The sequence below is a fragment of the Oncorhynchus tshawytscha genome, linkage group LG08, assembly GCF_018296145.1.
Source record: "Oncorhynchus tshawytscha isolate Ot180627B linkage group LG08, Otsh_v2.0, whole genome shotgun sequence".
In the NCBI taxonomy this organism is placed as follows: domain Eukaryota; kingdom Metazoa; phylum Chordata; class Actinopteri; order Salmoniformes; family Salmonidae; genus Oncorhynchus; species Oncorhynchus tshawytscha.
Genome location: NC_056436.1, coordinates 60,614,047 through 60,635,618, shown reverse-complemented (window position 1 = coordinate 60,635,618; position 21,572 = coordinate 60,614,047). Strand labels below are relative to the sequence as shown.

The following is a 21,572-nucleotide window of genomic DNA, read 5'->3' as shown; positions in this document are numbered from 1 at the left end:
TTTCAGGTTGCCTTCCACAAGCTTCCCACAATATGTTGAGTGAATTTTGGCCCATTCCTCCTGACAGAGCTGGAGTCAGGTTTGTAGGCCTCCTTGCTTACACACGCTTTTTCAGTTCTGCCCACAAATGTTCTATAGGATTGAGGTCAGGGCTTTGTGATGGCCACCCAAAACCTTGACTTTGTTGTCATTAAGCCATTTTGCCACAACTTTGTAAGTATGCTTGGGGTCATAGTCCATTTGGAAGACCCATTTGCGACCTAGATTTAACTTCCTGACTGATGTCTTGAGATGTTGCTTCAATATATCCACATAATTTTCCATCCTCATGATGCCATCTATTTTGTGAAGTGCACCAGTCCCTCCTGCAGCAAAGCACCCCCACAACATGATGCTGCCACCCCCGTGCTTCACGGTTGGGATGGTGTTCTTCGGCTTGCAAGCGTCCCCCTTTTCCTCCAAACATAACGATGGTCATTAAGGCCAAACAGTTCTATTTTTGTTTCATCAGACCAGAGGACATTTCTCCAAAAAGTAGAGGCACTGAGTTTGAAGGTAGGCCTTGAAATACAACTACAGGTACACCACCAATTGAATCAAATGATGTCAATTAGCCTATCGGAAGCTTCGAAAGTCATGACATAATTTTCGGGAATTTTCCAAGCTGTTTAAAGGCACAGTCAACTTAGTGTATGTAAACTTCTGATCCACTGGAATTGTGATATCGTGAATTATAAATTAAATAATCTGTCTGTAAACAATTGTTGGAAAAATTACTTGTGTCATGCACAAAGTAGATGTCCTAACCGACTTGCCAAAACTAAAGTTTGTTAACAAGAAATGTATGGAGTGGTGGAAAAACAAGTTTTAATGACTCTAACCTAAATGTATGTAAACTTCCTACTTCAACTGTACATAACTGCAAATTAATGTTTGTTTTTCACATGTGAACTTGCAATTCCACATGTGAGGTGAAAACATGTTATTCTCCTCATATTTGAAAGGTGGTGTTAACATGTGAACTTAAAATTGTACAATTTAATAAAATGTAGTACATAATATGAATTTTAAGTGAAACAGCTGTGAAAATAGCTATTTCACTGCAAATCTTTGTTTGAATTTTTTTGTTGTCAGGGTGAGACAGGTCCCGGTGTTCAGTTTCATGCATCCCCGTGTCTAGGAATGGAGTCAAGAAGAGGATGCTCAAGCCCAAAGTATACAGTATCTGTGATTGATGAAGATTTTGTAAAGGCACCCAACAATAAACTTCAGCCTAATAGGCTATAGGCAAAATGACTCCTTATGCTATTTACAATGCCATTTGTCAAATCCCTACACTTATCCATGGAACAACATAGTAAATATCTTCAACATTGCAACCAAACCATAGTGACATGAACTCATTTTAAGTGGACGTTCCATGTAACCAAATCTATGTGTGGTGCTCCTGTATCATCTCTCCCTAACCAGGAGAAGGAACATAGTCAGACTTGTTCTGCCATTGTCTTCCCAGACATACAGGCTGATCTCTACCTGTGTGTGTGTGTGTGTGTGTGTATGTGTGTGTGTGTGTGTGTGTGTGTGTGTGTGTGTGTGTGTGTGTGTGTGTGTGTATGTGTGTGTGTGTGTGTGTGTGTGTGTGTGTGTGTGTGTGTGTGTGTGTGTGTGTGTGTGTGTGTGTGTGTGTGTGTGTGTGTGTGCATGCATATGTGCGTGTGTGTGTGGAAGCTTTATCAACAACACAGAACAGGACTGGTCTGGCCCATTGACATTAGGGAGGGTGGGGTGGAGAAGTATAATTATATTGATCAGGGAGAAATTACAGCTCTGAGAGCAGAGGTTGGGCCTGTATAATCTTTTCAGGTGTGTCAGTGTCAGGGCCAGCTCCAGGCATAAGCGGTCGATAAGGGCCCCCAGCCGCTAGGGGGCCCAAAGCAAGGAACTCAGTCAGGGGTCTCAATTTACTATTGAGAGAATATGAATAGTAGAATACACGCAAGCAGTCACTCAATTAGATGACAATTATCCATGTCACTTTTTAGATTGGTAGTTAGCCTAGCAAGCTTCTAAACTTCTAGTAATCATGGTGAACACTAACCGGGCACGCAGGGCATGTGCCCTTGAACTCCTGTGGCCCCCTATGGATTTTGTTAGTCATTCTCACTCAGATATCATATTAACATGGTATGTCATGGCAAAATGTGTAGAATTGCATTACATTTGTTATAAAATTGCAAAAGTTTCTCTCCGCCCCATGGCGAAAGCAGCAATTTAACTTTAAAACGTGCATTTTTATCTCCATTGTCAAGAAGGGGGCCACTAAAATGTTTTGCCATGCGGTAGAGGGCCCCCCAATCAAATCTCGCTTAGGTCCTAAAAAAGGCTAGGGCCGGCCATGGTCAGCGTCCCTGTCGGGAGAGAGAGAGAGACAGATAGAGGGAGAGAGAGAGAAAGAGAGAGAGAGAGAGACAGAGAGAGAGAGAGAGAGAGAGAGAGAGAGAGAGAGAGAGAGAGAGAGAGAGAGAGAGAGAGAGAGAGAGAGAGAGAGAGAGAGAGAGAGACAGAGAGAGACAGAGAGAGACAGACAGAGAGACAGAGAGAGACAGACAGACAGAGAGACAGAGAGAGAGAGAGAGAGACTGAGAGAGAGAGTGAGAGAGAGAGAGAGACTGAGAGAGAGAGCGAGAGAGAGAGAGAGGGAGAGAGAGAGAGAGAGAGAGAGAGAGAGAGAGAGAGAGAGAGAGAACAAGGCCAACAACCTGCAGTGTCTTTACTGGAAGTCCCACATCAGTGCCACCCGTCACATAATGTTAACTGCCATCAAAGTAATAATTTTACTCTAGCATTACACCCCTCCCTCCTCCGTCCTCCCTCCTCCCTCTCCCGCTGGGCTGGATGGCGAAGGCTGGTGGGAAAACGACATTCAATCTGCTGGCCTCCCCATTCAGGCCAAATTGGCAAATGACAGCTCTCCGCCTCTCGGATTTCGGGAAGTGAAAGGTACCACCGCCACCGTCTGCCTGAGCCATGGGTAACAGAGGAGTTGATGGAGGGGGCGGTAGGGCCGAGGGGTGGGGGGGAGGCGGGTGAGGACAAAACTTTCCTGTCTCCTCCCCATGTCTGCTAACTAGTTCTGGTGTGCAGGTAGAGAGGACAGAAAAGGGGAGCAGAATGCCGGCTCAGCAGATCAAAGGAGCTTCCCTGTAAAAAAAAGCTTACACACCAAACATTCCCACTGTAGTCTGAGCTTTACACAGAGCATTTGACCTTACAGCAGACCAGAGCAGGGAAAGGAAGAAAAAAACAATGTTATTTAGATAAACACACGCTTACACAACACAGGCCTGTGTGGACAGCTTTTCACATGATGGCAAAACAAGCCTTTTCATGGCTGCAGTTCAGAACATATATCTGTTCTTGGTCATTCAAAACAACATATTATACTTCAGCTCAGCTACAGCTAACCATGAAGATATAAATCCACTCGTTCATCCCAAAGACTTAGCGGTAGAAGAATATCAAATGAACATCCGATGTACAACGTAGAGAATGCAGCAAACGCCTGGCGGGCATATGCAAGCAGACATAGCATACATGCACTTTGCACACACACACACACACACACACACACACACACACACACACACACACACACACACACACACACACACACACACACACACACACACACACACACACACACACACACACACACACACACACACACACACAACACACAAAAAACACATACACTAACAAAAGACACACTGAGAGACAGAACCAGAACATATTGTGTTGGACAATAACTGACCCCTGTCTGAATGGTACTCTTACTGCTAATAAGTGCTAATGGCAGTCCCCCTGCAGAGAATACTCATTCATGCTCCATTCTTCTCCTGAGTGTGTACTTCACTACTTCATTCTTCGCCTTGGTGAGTGTGTACTTCACTACTTCAACACAGCCTGATGAGCAGAGGCAGGAGACAGATTTGTCTTCACCCTGGACCAGATGGGTTAAGAAGGTGGTCCATTTTGTGGTTTGGGAGTGCTGGCTGAAGAAGAGGGAGCTTCACGTCCCCCTTGCTCCTAACATAACCCCCCACAAAACTGGAGAGGACTGAAGGTGTTGAGAGAGCCAGCCCATTGAAACCTCTAGAGTGGAGCCTCAGTCAACAACATGTATCTACACTCAGTGGCAAGTTTATTAGGTACAGTCATCTGGTACCGGGTCAGGACCCCCCTTAGCTTCCAAAACAACCTGAATTATTTGGGCATGGAAACGTTTCTCAATTGGTATCAAGGGACCTAACGTGTGCCAGGAAAACCTTCCCCACACCATTACACCACCGCCACCAGCCTGTACCTTTGACACCAGGCAGGATGGGGCCACGGACTCATGCTGCTTACGCCAAATCCTGACTGGTCCGACAAACCAGGCGATGTTTTTCCACTCAATTGTCCAGTGTTCTTGTTATTAGCTGATAGGAGTGGAAACCAGGGTTGTCGTCTGCTGCACTAGCCTATTCATGACAAGGACCAACGAGTAGTGCATTCCAAGATGCTGATCTGCACCCTACTGTTGTACTGCGCCGTTATTTGCCTATTTGTGGCCCGCCTGTTAGCTTGCGTGATTCTTGCCATTCTCCTTCGACCTCTCATCAACAAGCTGTTTTCGCCCACAGGACTGCCACTGACTGGATGTCTGACAGGAGGCCAGTCATTTCTGAGATACTGCAACCGGCGCGCCTGGCATCGACAATCATATCACACTCAAATTCACTTAGGTCACTCATTTTAACATTCAGTTGAACAGTAACTGAATGCCTCGATGCCTGTCTGTCTGCTTTATATAGCAAGCCACGGCCACTGAGTGTATAGTATAATAAGTGTACGCTGCTGTATGTGATGACAGAATAAAGGACAAGGCCAGTCTTTAGATAATGAACGCAAAGTGTTCCAACTCATACAAAATACTAACATGTTTAATGGCTGTAAATCGCTACTCCTCACCTACTGCAAAAATTGCTTTGTTCAAGGACATTTGAAATTGTGAAGGTCCAAAACCTATTCCTCATATGTTAAATAAAAGCATACACAACCTTATCACCTTGTAAACAAATACAACCTTGTCACCTTGTAAACAAACTGCCAATGTGTGCATATTTGAACAATGTTCATGCCCCTTCAAAATAAATAAATAACTATAAACATTGAGTGTTGCATTTATTCTAAACCAATAAAATTGCTTCTTGGAAACTGCTGATGTCTCATAGGAAATGACTCCAAGGTGATATAGTTTCTACCTCGGTAAGCATATGCACATCAAAATAAATACATACATACCGCATTTGGAGGCAGACAGCGTGTGGGGGAATCAGATTCAAAGTGTTAAAGAATGAGTGAGTGCGCAAGTGCGTGCATGTGTGTAAACATAGATTAAGGACGGTATTGGAATTACCTGAGTGAGATAATGGCAGTGCATTAGATTAACTTTCATTCCTTAAATGCAACACATTTAGGTAATCTTGTCCCCCAAAAAACACGCCAATGGCGTGAAAGACCTCCCTCTCGCTATCAGGGGCCTCTGGTCCCCCACACTGATGCAGCTGGCGAGGCGCTACCGTCGACTGTCAAAACGCAGCAGCAGATCTAGTTATAAAATAATTGAATTTTCATATCAGAGGGGACCAGAGTCCCAGCAGACAATAGGAGTGCTGAGTCCTCTCTGATATTGGCTCAGGCCCTTTGCCACGCACATGAAATCAGTATGTTAATGTTCTGGGGATTTCTTTTTTGAAGGGCACTTGTGCTCTCTGCAATGTACTACCGATGCGGTTTCAAAAAAAATTGCAACTATTGATAAGTAGTCTCCCAGCAACCCCCCCCACACACACACACACACACACCCCACCTCCCCACGCGCACTCCTCCACAACCTCCCAACCAAGCAAAACTCCAGACATCCTTGCACCCCCATCCTACACCATTATTAAAATTGTAATTTATTTTTCTAAATCAGAATGACAGCTTGCTTTCTTTTCTCTGCAGCAGGCGGTGAATCACAGAGCTTTAATTACTTTCGTAACTTCGCTGACCCTGTGGGCGTGCGGCTCCGCTGGAGAAAATGGTCCTCTAACAAAGGCCTTCCACAGCCACAGACGCCTCTGTTCATTTAAAATGGGAGAATTTATCAAACTCTGGATTTGATAAGATTTAGTTAATATTTCACGTCTTTTTTTAACCTACAACTCCCCTCCTTGCATCTGCCCTGTAACCCCAATCTTATGACCCACCTCCTGAAAGGAAGAGGTGCACACAGGATAACTAAATAAACTCAGTATTATAATGTGTGATTGTGTGTGTGTGTGAAAGAGAGAGAGAGAGAGAGAGAGAGAGAGAGAGAGACAGAGTGCACGTGTGTGTTTGTGTGTGTGTGTGTGTGTGTGTGTGTGTGCGTGTGTGTTTGCCCTCTTGTGTGTTTAAGTGCATGCCTGTGTGGATAAAGGCAACAGAGTCCCTCCAGAGGCCAGTAGCAGGCCAGAGGTCATCCTAGTCGTAGACCCTCAGAAGCCCCTTCATATCCAGGCCACGGCCCCCACAACACGATGACAGACAGAGTAGGGTCCGGGGCCACAAAGACCAGATCAACAGGGATAAATGATGCACTTGATCACTTCACAGACCTTTGGCCCACATTGACCAGGTTCAAGCTGCAGACGGAGGAAGCAATTCAGAGTCTATCGCAGAACTATCAGTACCCATTTCTGACCACAGGTCAAGCCAGGATCGGACTTACTTTGAAGCTTTTCAAGCTGACCGCAAAGCTGTCCCAATAACCGTAAAACGATACATTGATCGGCTCTGACTTTCAAGATGAACACAAAAAAGCACTTTGTTTTAAGATAGTGCACTTTTTCATTTCATATAGCTTTCTTTGTTGATAATGATTCCAGTAGTGCATCTTCTTGTTCACCGGCAGAGTCAGACCCCTATTGGTTCACAGGGTGCCCGCCATCTGTCTTATTAAAGTTGCTAATATGGTGTAATCCCACTATCTCTCTCCCTTTCTCACTGGCGCATCTCTGTTGTGGCCCCGGCGCTGGTGAGAACTAGGGGTAGGCAGGCGCGATTGGTCTTTCGTTGACTGTCTGATAATTGAATGAGCGATTATCCCTCCCATTAACAGACAATGATACAGAAAGCACTGTCATATGTCCGGAATATTAATGAGTGGCTGCAGCGGCCCAGATAAGACCAGGCGCCATGCCACTGCTGTAATAGGGGTTAAAACTATTTGCCAGGAGTGCCACAGCCCCATCTTGCCCACCCGCCCAGAGTGAGCCCGCCCGTGTCTCCCTGCCTCTACACTATGCTAATGTCTGGTCCCCACTAACTAGGCCTCCATCACACCCCACGGCCTGCCCTTGTGCTTCAGCCTGACCTTGCTGCTCCCTGGGCCTTGAACACCATTGTGTTGCGGAGCTCACTGAAGGCCACTCTGAGGCATGATGACTTGCTGATGACATGAAGCAGCCTGTGTTTGGGATTTATGGGATTTCTACCAGGGGTTGAGGGGGAGGGAGGGTTGACGCTGAATATCTGCCTCTTAACTTGTCCAATTACTGTCTACATAATGTTAGTGATGAAAGAGCAAACATTGCTGTTTGAAAATAACAAATCATACCAAGTAAAACAAATGGAAAAACAGATATCACCGTTGGTTTATGATTTTCAGCCCAAATTCAATATCCACTCCTATGCACGCACTTCCACTCTCTTGCCTTTTCCAGTTAGTTTAGTGTGTCAGCGATGGGCAATTGACGGCCAGTGGGAATCTGATGAGTTCCAATTACTTGTGGCCCCCTCCACCATCAACGTTGCACATCCCTGTTCTAGTGTCTAATATGTGTTTTTCCACTACCAAATGACATGTTATGATCAGTGAGAGAGAGTTGAGAGAGTCTAGGTCCTCAGTGCATCGCAGAGCCATCAGGGATAACCTCCGAGCCACTCATGTCCAAAGTCACCATTTAACAGGCTGGAGAGTGCCAGGTGAAACATTTAGGGCAAAGCTCTACATGAATCGCCATGCCAATCAATATCTAACATCTATTAGCATTGGAAAGCAATATTTCCTCTTTTTACCTTGCAATAATTGTGCTTAATGCTGTGAAGTACCTTATCATAGGTCTGAAAGCAAAAGAAAGGCTGGTTCCCATGGAGACTGTAAAAGCCGTTGGTTTCCTTTTCACCTGGATAATGAACTTCCCTCCTCTTTATGTCACTCTTTCCCTCCACTCTCAGCCTCTCCAGTTCAATTCAAATCCACACATCATTGAAATCCTACATTTCTTCCAAATAATTTGGCCCTTTACAGAAATTGCCTACAGACAAAGAGAGAACCTTGAAGCTCAACAAATACCATATCATAGGATATATCATAGGATATTGACTCTAGAAATCTAAACATAAACTCAAGTGTATTTGCATAAATAAAACTCAAAACTAGTTTATTTTGAAATACATTAAATGAAAGAGGGTAGGTACCCTACACTGTTCATTATATGCTAGTAGGCTAACAAACAGTCATATTAGGCAAAACACTGACCTCCAAGACTGACCTCTGTTCAGCAATGCAATGGTTTTCTTATCTTCTCCAACGCTTGTGACTTGTGTAATTTCTCTGACACTTGCCCAGACCAAGTTATAAGTACATTTGTTGTGGGCCTAACTGATAAACATGAAACATTTATGAATCCAAAAGTATGAAATTCACTGGTGGAATGATTGAACAAATTGTGTCAACAAGGCCAACGAAAATGGGTGAGTTCAATTGACGTCGAGCACCTGCTGTTTTGGCGCATTTTTTTCAGTAGGACTCAATTGGGGAGATGAATTAAGATAGGCCTAACTGTATTTTCTCATTTCTAGAGAATACAGACATTATATTCGGCACTTGCCAAATGCATTAATTATTTCCTCAGGCCCCCTCGTTCATAGCTCGATATCCTGTCTGTTTTACAAAAACATTTCTGACCATTCTAAACATATAATTTGGATGCTACCACTGTCGATGGAGTTCAATAGATAGCCTCTATGGCAGATTCCCTAGCAGAACTCAATCATTTTATTGCCTCGGTAGGCCTGACCCACTGGACGCACACTAGTTGAATCAACGTTGTTTCCTCGTCCTTTCAATGAAATTACGTTGAACCAACGTGAAATAGACGTTGAATTGACGTCTGTGCTTAGTGGAGAATTATGAACCTGTTATTAGTAGTAATAGTAGATATTTGAAAAAGTATTATTATACTTTCAGTTGACATGGGCCTATCAGTTCCCGCTTCTTCTGTGGACCTATCAACTCAACTTTAGGTTTCGTATGCCAAACTCCTTGGGATGTCCCACCCCAATTGAAGATTACATTTAAAATAGGTAGTCTCATACGAAGAGAGTGGGAAAGACTCCTTAAAAATTGGGTAACATTTTTTTATTTTATGTATCTAACAAACATGATGGAGAATATTATTTGCTTCGCCTGGAGAAGTCGATTTACTGCGTCTTCTTCCTTTCACACTTGATATAATAGTCTATGATTAGAAACGTATTATCTGTTATTTTTTCGCATAGTCTGGTGTCTATAATACTGTGACCATGGGCATTCAACACAGATTTTCCTCTCACCTGTGCAGCGCCGGATGGCCTTGGAGGGTAATGATCCCATCACAAGAAAGGATCCGCGCGAACCTTCACTCCACCCGCGCGGATCCTTTTCTTGTGATGGGATCATAATTTTGTGGATGAAAAATAATACATGCAATTCAATATAGAATTAAATGCAGCGGTTTGTCTCATGCAATACATTAAAACACTGCATGTCAGCAAGAACAAAAATATTCGAATTAAAAAAGGAACACAAATATGGGGCCGAATGAAAACATGCAGAAAAAATATTTTCTGTGTTTATTTAAGTATATATATTTCAATTAAATCAATATATTTTACGTTTTTGGTGGAAAGTATATATAATAGACAGCTGATACGTTTTTATGGAGCCCATCAAGCTTTTGAAATGTATAACCCCATATCCTGCAAAATAGCCGAGATGTTTAGAGATGATTACGCTTTAAACATGAAATAACTCAATAAAAAATATATAAGTTATATTAAAATATGTTTCGCGTAATATTCTGAAAGTTGTAGGCTATAACAACGCATGGTTTCCATATGCATGTGGATGTATGCTAATATTTACATAATACTTTAATTTACATCTATCAAGATATGCTATTCGCAAATTACAAAGGTTATTGTATACGTCCATTGCAGCCTTCATAAATGTATAAAAATATCAGAGAACTTATTGCATTAATACATGTTCTTCATGTGCGTAGTCCTTACAAAATATAAAGGGACAATATTCACAGATATTTACAAAATAGATGTTTCAAATAAGTATGTTTGCATTTTATTTAATTTTATACCAACTTCTAGCATTGAAATATCGTTTGTGGTAAATGAATTACAGAGACTAGGCTGTATAAACTTGCTTTATGATAAACGTGATGGTTTCTCCATTAATCCTCCTCCTGTAGCAAACGATACGGAGCTTTTTTTTTTACTTGGCTGTTTACACTATACCAATGAAAATGTATAAATTCCTCATGTTTTGTTAATATATTAAATATCGAGACCCTTCATATAGTCCATTTCCGTAAAAAACAAACATTGGTTTGGTCCTGACTGAAAAAAATATTGTTGAAGCCCCTCATTGTAAAACGTTTCCTCTTTTATCTATTTTATTTCTGGTTAAGATTATTATCAACTCATCATCACCCCGAACAATATCAGCCTATATCCCAATAAGAGTGATAAGCTCATACCTAAATAACTGATATGGTTTCACGATGCTCATGCTTCAGTAAAGAAGCCAATGGGGACACCTACTGACCAAGCTGAGAACATCCTACATGCAACAACAAGCTGCTGTAAAGAGGTGCAGTGATATAGTTTATAGCACTATTGGTAATGGCATTTTATGTGGTTGGTTTACACAATATTATATATCCTAACCACAGAGTTGATCATATATTTTGTTAGGCCTAAGACTTATTTTGTAAAAAAAAAAAAAAAGGTTTTTTAATAGGCCTTGAAATGAAATGTAAACATTTTTTGAGAAAGATATAGTGATTAGTACTAAACCATTTAGGCCTAGGTAACATTTTTATTCCATTGCTCCATTTCTATTCCATCTTCAAAGGCACCAATGCACACCACTAATCCGTCTTGTCTCACTCAGCCCACAGAGAGGCGCTAGTGCTCATGGCATTCCAAATCTCTGACCCAGAGGACAAATGTTCAGATACATGTAACACATATTCTTCCTGGGGCTTGCATTCACATCACTGGACGACTGTAGCAACTGGTCTCTTTGAGCATAAATAGGTGTATTTCAATATGCCCGTTGATGCAGCCTTTTGGAAAGGAGAGTATCGACTAGTAATGCCCAAAAGAAAGATGGAGAATACACCTGCTGTGTACTGCGGAGAACATAACATTATCTATTCCTTTATGGAGAGCTGGTCTTCCTCTCTTTCAGATCTCAATGTCAGATTATTTATGGATGATTACAATGGACAATCAAGACAGAGCCTTGTCTGGAAAGAGGAAACACAAGCTCTTTTCCATGGTGTGTTGGTGGGACCAGCTTTGTTTTCTTGGCACGGCCCAGGCAGGGAAAAACCCAAACAGTACAGTACCATGACCAGCTCACTTCCTGGTCCTATTTCTCTGTGCTGCCCAGTTCTGTCCTCCCGCTTCCTCAAGTCTCCCCCGTCTGATTAATGGAGGACCTACACCCAGTAACGCCTCATGTTTCGGTGAGACACGCAACCGCTCATCACTTTCCCACACACCCCCTCTACCATAACCCCATTCAAGTCTGCAAGACACTGCGACATGGAGTTCAATTTGATACACACACACACAAACTGAGATTGTGGTTAATCAACCGATGTCATGGATGGTTATTGACATTGCACAATAGGGATATTGTTATTACTTGGTAATAGTTGGTGCAACAATAACATGATAACCAGTAAGCAAACAAAAAAAGTAGATATATAAAACATATATTTAATGTCATTATAATGTTATAGACCTATAGAACCAAGTGTTTTCCTATCATACCTTGAACCTAGGTTATAATGCCGTTTATAAACATTACTAGTAGCTTAAACATGACAGCAGTATAGTACTTTAAGTACCCTTAGGAACGGACCTCTGACGTTCAATCTACTTTACAGAGATATCTGCTTTGCCATGGACAGACTGTCCACAACAACAACAACCAAAATCAGTGTGAAAATAGCCGTGTTGTGTGCAGGTCTACGTCCCAATTGGATAATGAAGGAAAATCCCCCCTTTATCCGTAGTGTGGGTTGTTGGATGGAGTTGATACTCCGGCCTACACACCCATTCAGTCTCTCTACTCCCCCACACCACCCCTCCCCTGGTTTCCTCACAGAAGAGACAGATAGAGAGACAGCTGTGGAGGCTCTGCGCTGAAGGACAAAAACAGCTGGGAGAGGGATAAAGCTCCAATATCTACCAGAATGAGTCTCCTGGTACATGCACTGTTTCTGTTAAACTGTTTCAGATTGCCTCACAATATCTGAGCCTGTTGCTAAATATGATGTCACTTCCACACTTACTGGAAGCCAGAGAAAACCCTTCGATCATAAGTCTAAATAATGTTTTCTAGGATTTTGACCTTCTCTCTTGATGATCACAATAACACACTGTTTTTAACATCTGTCATATCCATTCACAAATCTTCTCTCTGAGTACGTGCTGCCATAATAACACAAGTCCAAACATTTAGATGATAGATTGCATACATTGTTTTTCCTTCTGCTCTTCAGAGTTCTGTAGCTATTGTACAAAACAGGCTTTGTTCCTGTAGTTCCTCAGTCTGTGGTAACAGTAGGAAACTACAGTCTGGCTCAGACAGAGACACAGAGACTGTTTTGTTTCCCTGGTTGAAAGGATTTTAACTCTGTCTTCCAAACACTACAACCGCCACAATGAAAATGAGGGAAACTGACGGAAAAGCATTCAGAGTAGGAACTAGAGACTGTATGTAAATGTATAAAACAGACTTGGTTTTCACATAGATTCTTGCTAACAAGGGGGAATGTAGATAGGATTTAACGGTACTGCACCCAACACTGCTGCAAAATGCTGTTGGTGATAAGGGGTCTGTTTTCTGACCAATCCCAAGCCCACTTCTTCATTCCCCTTTAAGGAAAGGCTTTGCCCCAACAGCCTTATAGGAACTGAACCTCTCACAGATCTGGGCTCTGTAATGAGGCCCTACCGATCACCATGTAGTCATCCGGTGTCCGAAATGACAGAACAGCATCCAAAGGAAGTGCAGCTGTGTGGTGGCCAGCCCAGGACTGTTAACCGCTTCCTCCGTGTTTATATGACGGAGGTTAGGCATATCTATATATGATACCCCATAGATGTCCATATGAATGACCCACTATCTCTCAGGTTCACCGCTGGCTTTCGAGTCTGAGTTCTTATAGACCAGGGCGATCTCATGGTTGTTACTGGGGCGGTTTTGCAGGTAGGCAGCAGAGCGACTGGTGGTTGTCTGTCTCTTACCAGTGAGAGCTTTGACCAGCTTAGCGCGGTAGTGATCCCCAGCCAGGAAATACAGGAGGGGATCAATACAACTGTTCACACTGGCCAGGGGCCTGGTGATCTTATAGGCAAAGTTAACAATGTTCAGGAATTCACATTTGGCATCCAGCACGCGGTAGGTATAGTAGAGGGTGCGTGTGATGTGGAAAGGTACAAAACACACGGCGAACACCACCAGCACCACCACAATCAGCTTAATGGACTTGGTGCGTGAAGGTGAGCTCCGCTGGCTGGGCGAAAGCCCCCGTCTGGGCCGACACAGAGTCCTCGCCATCAGACAGTAACAGACCATGATGACCACGAAGGGAACGCCGAACAACAGGACCATGACCGTAGAGCTGTAGTCCACATACTCCTCAAACTGCTCCGGACTGGTCGTATCGTGACACAACGTGTCGTTGTCCCTCTGACTGGTGGTGACGAAGATGAGGTTGGGCACCAGACACGCCGTGACGGCAGCCCACACCATGCCACACACGGCATGGGCATGGCGCGGCTTCACCATGGTCAGGGCCTTGATGGGGTGGCAGATGCCCAGGTAGCGGTGGACGCTGGTGCAGGTGAGGAAAAGGATGCTGCAGTAGAGGTTGGCGTAGAACAAGAAGCGGACGATCTTGCAGGCGGCGACGCCAAAGGGCCAGTGGCTGCGGTTAGCGTAGTAGTAGATGAGGGTGGGCAGGGAGAGAACATACAGGAAGTCTGACAGGGCCAGGTGAAACATGTAGACGGTGCTGGGGTTCCACGGTCGCATCTTGGTCAGGAACATCCACAGAGCCACTGAGTTCAGCACCAGACCCATAACACACACCAGGCTGTAGGACACAGGCAGTAGGATGTACTTAAACTCCTCATTGAAGCGACAGGTGTCGTTTGAATACCCAGCGTGCAGAATCAGACTGGACTGGTTCCGCACAAGGTGGCTGTGGATAGCTGAGTCCATCTTCTGTCTTTTCAGCAGAGAGCCAAAACTTGTCTTGTTAATATCTGTGGAGAAATGTAACAAATTAGGTATCCACATGGCATCACTGTGAAAATACTGGTTTCGCTCAAAAACATGAATTTGAATTTTGAAGCAGTCCCCGATTATTTTCTTCAGGACAAAATATAACAGCATGTTGTGTTAAAAATACAAAACGTATTGTTGGCATCTTTGATGAATTAACTGATGTTCGTTGCCAATTAAAGTTCACTGCACTGCGTACAGACATAGCCTAACCTAAACAATAGTTTTATCTTCCCACATAGCCTACCCTGAAATGCACCCCACCCCCCCGAGCTATAACTATGAACTGACAACATTGGTGTTGTATCTAAATCTCTTATCCAACTAGACCGGTGGGTACATAGTTTACAGAGAAACGCGCGAATGCACTATTTCATTCCATAGAAAAAAACTAACGACGATGCGGACTTCTAGAAAACTTAGTAACCCTAATAATAGTACTATCGCGAATTAACCTGACATAAGGAATATATAACTTAAAAGTTTAATTTAAGTCCGAGATATTGGTGTACAACTTACCCAGTTAAGATCCCAATGTGACCGCTGCAGTGAGTGCACTATCTTTGCAAACAGTTTGGATACATATAGGATATACGCCTGACTGACTCTGGGTTGGGTTGGACCGTCCGGCATATAAAGGAAATAGACCCCCTCTCCTCGTCCGTCCCCCTGAAATCCAACTCCTATAGGCGATCACTGAGGTAGGTTAGACCTATTCGTTTCAAAACCTATATTCAATCAATGTTTATTCATTGTAATAACACCGATTTAAAAAAACATTTTGACATTGATTAATAGCATTTATTTTATTATTTAACATTTTTATAATAACATTGATTTGATGTTATTCATAAAATAACATTGATTTCAAACATTGACTTTCAACGTTTAGATTGCTACGACTTTTTTTTAGTAAATGTGCCATATGTTCACAGGAATTTGTGATTAAGCCTACTCGGAAACAAATTGTTCACAGAGAACCGCAACCACTCTATAAAGCAAATCAGTAGATTAGCTGAAAATTACGTGTTTAGCCTATAAACCAGATACATAAAGACATACGGCACATTGAGAAGTGGTGTCAGGGACCAAATTAGGATATTGATGAGATGAGATGACACTACATACCTGATCTCAAAAGTATGTAACTTCCTTTCAATAGCAGGGGAATTAATCCTACCAATTTCATGAGAACTGGCACATAACCAAACCCCCTGAAATATTATGGCGAAGCACTGTGTATTTAATTGCATACACACTGTAATAAATCAGAGTGGAAATACAACGAACTGCGATTAGCTGTATAATGATCTTGTAACGTCTGTTTCCAACTCACACTCTCAAACACGTAGATCCCCTGAACGCAGCTCACTTTCCAGCCCACTTTCCAGCTCACACTCAAACACAGATCCCCTGAATGCGGCTCACTCTCCACGTCTCAATCACCTGAATCCCCCCCGTAATTTACTCCTCCCATGTATGATAGCTGTTGCCTGCCTCACTGACAACGCCTTTTGCCCATTCCCTGCCTGTACTTTAGCCTATCGGATTTCCTGTTATCAACCTATTGCCTGATCTCCCAGACAACACTACTAGCCTTTTCCCTGCCTGTACTGCTGCCTTTTTGGACCCCCTGTGTATGACCTTCTGCCTGCCTCTGGACCCAGCTACCTGCCTCCACCTGTGGTCCTTTACAGTAAACACCTGCTGCGCCCTCTCCTTGAAACCTGCTCTCTATCTCCCATCGTGTTCATTACAGACCTAGACTTCCACTAGCCACCTAATTGCACTCGCTTACTAATAATTGACCAGAGCAGCTGTCTCAATATTGAGAATAAAGCATCAGTTTGTTCCCATTTAAATAACCATTGGTTGTTGGTAATGTATTTGATTTTCCAAATGACTGATAAGGTTAGTATAAGGTGAAAGTGATTCATCAGACTGTGTATTCTACCAGAAAGTAGTCTTCTATGTCTCTCCACCTAGTCCACCTCTGTCCCACTTGTCCTCATAATCATGCTTCTCTACTGCCACCCAAGCCTTCCAGACTGGCAGCTTACTAAACAGTACATCTCTCCCTGGGTGACACATTGCTCCAGTTTTGTTTTTATGAAGTTAATATTTACACAGTTCTGTAAATGTTTGTCGCAAAGTACCACATTTACACAGCGTTTGATCCTGGCGTGATAGGAGAAATTGAATATTGTCTCTGGACAACTTTCCACATCACCTGCCCGATTTTGCCTCGAGATGTGAGTGATAAAATTATAAACATGATCATAAAGAAATAAATGTGGGCAGCATGAGCAGTAACCTAGTGTTGGAAGAGATACATAGTACAGTTCTTATCTGGCTGGGAATGTCAGTTTTCTCATGACTAGAAACGGGCCCACCAGAAACCACAAAATGTATTCTCCTAGAGATATACATTAGACCAAGGGTCATAATTACCAAGTGTTTTAGAGTATGAGTGCTGATCTAGAATCAGCTTTGCATTTTAGATCACAATGACTAAGATTGTATTGACAGGGAGGACCTGACCCTAGATCAGCACTCCTACTCCGAGACGCTATGTGAATACGGGTTCAGATTCCGTTACTGTACAATAGATAGTGATATGTAGACAGTGTGTCTACAAAGCCATAGGGCTGGCCCTGTAGGAAAATATAGATTTGATTTATGCGCCTCAAGTGTGTTTAACTAAGTGGACGAATTCCTGCAGGATATCCAAAACAATGTACTGACTCATACAGTAAAATAACATAGGGACACACCTCTGCAGGAAGAGAGATCCCTATACATCATTGTGATCACCAATAACAGGATGCTAACGCTGAAAATTTTGCAACGTGCATTGTGTTAAAACCTCTATGGGATCGGTGTCCCCCCTGCGGGATGTTTGAGCTAACGGAGGCTAATGTGATTAGCATGAGGTTGTAAGTAACAAGAACATTTCCCAGGACATAGACATATCTGATATGGGTAGAAAGCTTAAATTCTTGTTAACCTAACTGCACTGTCCAATTTACAGTAGCTATTGCAGTGAAAGAATACCATGCTATTGCTTGAGGAGAACTTAAATTATGAACTTAAAAATGTATTGATAAACCAATTAGGCACATTTGGGCAGTCTTTATACAACATTTTTAACAGATATGCAATGGTTCATTGGATCAGTTTAAAACATGGCACATACACTTGCTGCCATCTAGTGGACAAAATCTAAATTGCGCCTGGGCTGGAATAATACATTATGGCCTTTCTCTTGCATTTCAAAGCAGATGGGAGGGGAAAAAAACACAAAAAAACGCATGTTTTTTTCTTTGTATTATCTTTTACCAGATCTAATGTACTATATTGTCCTACATTAATTTCACATTTTCACAAATGGTATCAAGAATATGCGTATCCTTGCCTCAGGTCCTGAGCTACAGGCAGATAGATTTGGATATGTCATTTTAGGCGAAAATTGAAAAAAAAGGGTCCGATCCTTAAGAGTTAAGTTAATATTTTTGCCCTTACAGATGCCCTGAAAAAACAACATCACTTCCACACATGTGAAAGATTGCTATGGAGTATTTATACTGTGAATGACTATTGATGATAAATGTGCAAATTCGGATCTTCTAACAGATCCGGTTCATTTAAGTGTCATGGTGTCATGGTGCTAGTTTGCTATGCATTCTTTCAGTGGGGCCGGCAGTGTTACTACTTATATCCTGGGGCCAGTTCAGCTTTGGAGAGGAGCCAGGGTTGCAATGGTAATTTGCCCTCCTGCCCGTCCTCTGCCTTCCCCTTTAAAGCCTGACCCCTGACCCATGGAGAAGTCCGTACTGCTGTGTGTGTGTTGTGTGTGTTTGTATGCACACTACAGAAACCCATTCAATTTGCCCTCCTGCCACGCCTCTCCAGGAGAGCAGGCAATATGTCCCCAGTGATGCGTTGGACTGACCGCACCACCCTCTGGAGAGACCTGCGGTTGTGGACTGTGCAATTGCCGTACCAGATGGTGATACAGCCTGACAGGATGGTCTCAATATTGCATTTGTAGAAGTCTATGAGGGTGTTGGGTTCTGAAAATATGAAATATACTTATTCGTGTCACGGAGGGAGAGAGGGGAACGTATAATGTTTACATTCTGTCCGGATATGTTATTGTTAGCCATCAGGGATCCGATGGGAGGAAAAAAGACACCGTCTGATACGAGTAAACATGACAGCCGTGAGTTGGGGCAGAGGTCAGGTCAGATGAAGTGAGGAAGAACAGATATCACTAAGGTTCTGTCTAGCAACAGAGATGCATTTGCTGTTCAGATGTGTAGGAGGAGACTCAGCATAGGATCAAGGGTTAAACATCAGTGCTTCTGTGAATATGTATTTTGTCTTATGCAGCTGTATTGACCCAATGGGTGAATAACCTTGGTTGGAGCTTTCATAGTGTCCGTCAAGTTCTTATGCTGCTATTTAGAACCTAACAAGAGGGAGGCTATATACAGGGGGTACCGGTAGAGAGTCAATGTGCGAGGGCACCGGTGTCGAGTTAATTGAGGTAATATGTACATGTAAGTAGAGTTATTAAAGTGACAATGCATAGATAATAACAGAGAGTAGCAGCAATGTAGAAGAGGGGGAGTCTAAGGCACTGCATCGCAGTGCTAGCTGTGCCACGAGAGAACCTGGTTAGAGTCCAGGCTCTGTCGCAGCCGGCCGCGACCAGGAGACCAATGGGATGGAGCACGATTGGCCCAGTGTCGTCAGGGTTAGGGGAGGGTTTCGCTGGCAGGGATATTCCTGTCCCATCGCGAACCAATGGCTCCTGTGGCGGAATGGGCGCAATGCACACTGACATGGTCGCCAGGTGTACGGTGCGTCCTCCAACACATTGGTGCGGCTGGCTTCCGGGTTAAGCGGGCGTTGTGTCAAGAAGCAGTGCGGCTTGGCTGGGTTGTGTTTCGGAGGACGCACAGCTTACAACCTTCGCCTCTCCCGAGTCCATACGGGAATTGCGGCGTTGGGACAGGACTGTAACAACCAATTGTATACCACGAAATTGGTGAGAAAAAGGGCAAAAAAATTTAGGAGGCTTATGGCTTGGAGGTAGAAGCTGGTTAGAAGCCTCTTGGTCCTAGACTTGGCGCTCCGATACCGTTTGCCATGCGGTAGCAGAGAGAACAGTCTATCACTAGGGTGGCTGGAGTCTGACAAGGGCCATTTTAGGGCCTTCCTCTGACGCCGCCTGGTATAGAGGTCCTGGATGACAAGAAGCTTGGCCCCGGTGATGTACTGGGCCGTATGCACTACCCTCTGTAGTGCCTTGTGGGGGGAGGATGAGCAATTGTCATACCAGGCAGTGATGCAACCCGTCAGGATGCTCTCGTTGTTGCAGCTGTAAAACCTTTTGAGGATCTGAGGACCCATGCCAAATCTTTTCAGTCTCCTGAGGGGGAATAGGTTTTGTCGTGCCTTCTTCACGACTGTCATGGTGTGCTTGTACCATGTTAGTTTGTCGGTGATGTGGACGCCAAGGAACTTAAAGCTCTCAACCTGCTCCACTACAGCCCGGTCGATGAGACGGTCCTCCTTTTTCTGTAATCCATAATAATCTCCTTTGTCTTGATCATGTTGAAGGAGAGGTTGATGTCCTTGAACCACACCGTCAGGTCTCTGACCTCCTCCCTATTGGCTGTTTCATCGTTGTCGGTGATCAGGCCTACCACTGTTGTGTCATCCGCAAACTTAATGATGGTGTTGGAGTCATGCCTGGTCGTTCAATCATGAGTGAACAGGGAGTACAGGAGGGGACTGAGCATGCACCCCTGAGGGGCCCCCGTGTTGAGGATCAGCGTGGCGGATGTGTTGTTACCTACCCTTACCTCCTGGGGGTGGCCTGTCAGGAAGTCCAGGATCCAGTTGCAGAGGGAGGTGCTTAGTCCTAGGGTCCTTAGCTTATTGATGAGCTTTTAGGGCCCTATGGTATTGAACGCTGAGCTGTAGTCAATGAATAGCATTCTCAAATAGGTTTTCCTTTAGTCCAGGTGTGAAAGGGAAGTATGGAGTGTAATAGAGATTGCATCATCTATGGATTTGTAGAGGTGGTATGCAAATTGGAGTGGGTCTACAGTTTCTGGGATAATGGTGTTGATGTGAGCCATGACCTGCCTTTCAAAGCACTTCATGGCTACAGACGTGAGTGCTACGGGTCGGTAGTCATTTAGGCAGGTTACCTTAGTGTTTGTTGGCATAGGGACTATGGAGGTCTACTTGAAACATGTTGGCATTACAGACTCAGACAGGGAGAGGTTGAAAATGTCAGTGAAGACACTTGCCAGTTGGTCAGTGCATGCTCGGAGTACACGTCCTGGTAATCTATCTGGCCCTGCGTCCTTGTGAATTACTCAAATCGGCTGCGGAGAGCGTGATCACACAGTCATCCGGGACGGCTGGCCATGCCTTCCTCCTGGCTACTCCAACCTCGGTCAACAGCTCCGCCCCCCGCGCAGCTACTCGCCCAAGCCTCTCCAGGTTCTCCTTTACCCAAATCCAGATAGCAGATGTTCTGAAAGAGCTGCAAAACCTGGACCCGTACAAATCAGCTGGGCTTGACAATCTGGACCCTCTATTTCTGAAACTATCCGCCGCCATTGTCGCAACCCCTATTACCAGCCTGTTCAACCTCTCTTTCATATCGTCTGAGATCCCCAAGGATCGGAAAGCTGCCGCAGTCATCCCCCTCTTCAAAGGGGGAGACACCCTGGACCCAAACTGTTACAGACCTATATCCATCCTGCCCTGCCTATCTAAGGTCTTCAAAAGCCAAGTCAACAAACAGGTCACTGACCATCTCGAATCCCACCGTACC

At 43.9% G+C, this 21,572-nt stretch overlaps 1 protein-coding gene across 3 annotated transcripts; it reads right to left on the bottom strand.

Annotated features, from left to right (window-relative positions):
* Positions 1 to 12,121: 12,121 nt before the first annotated feature.
* On the bottom strand, positions 12,122 to 16,152 carry LOC112256187 (P2Y purinoceptor 4). 3 transcript variants are annotated; one of them, XM_024429250.2, is made up of 2 exons: positions 16,050 to 16,152; positions 12,122 to 14,694 (listed from the first exon to the last, which is right to left on the bottom strand). In XM_024429250.2, the coding sequence occupies exon 2, from the start codon at positions 14,648 to 14,650 to the stop codon at positions 13,547 to 13,549; it is 1,104 nt and encodes a 367-aa protein (XP_024285018.1). In that variant the 5' UTR covers positions 14,651 to 14,694; positions 16,050 to 16,152; the 3' UTR covers positions 12,122 to 13,546. The 3 variants fall into 3 exon arrangements, with proteins under 3 accessions (XP_024285018.1, XP_024285016.1, XP_024285017.1); XM_024429248.2 differs by lacking the exon at positions 16,050 to 16,152 and adding an exon at positions 15,842 to 16,039; XM_024429249.2 differs by lacking the exon at positions 16,050 to 16,152 and adding an exon at positions 15,233 to 15,776.
* Between the last annotated feature and the right edge of the window lie 5,420 nt (positions 16,153 to 21,572).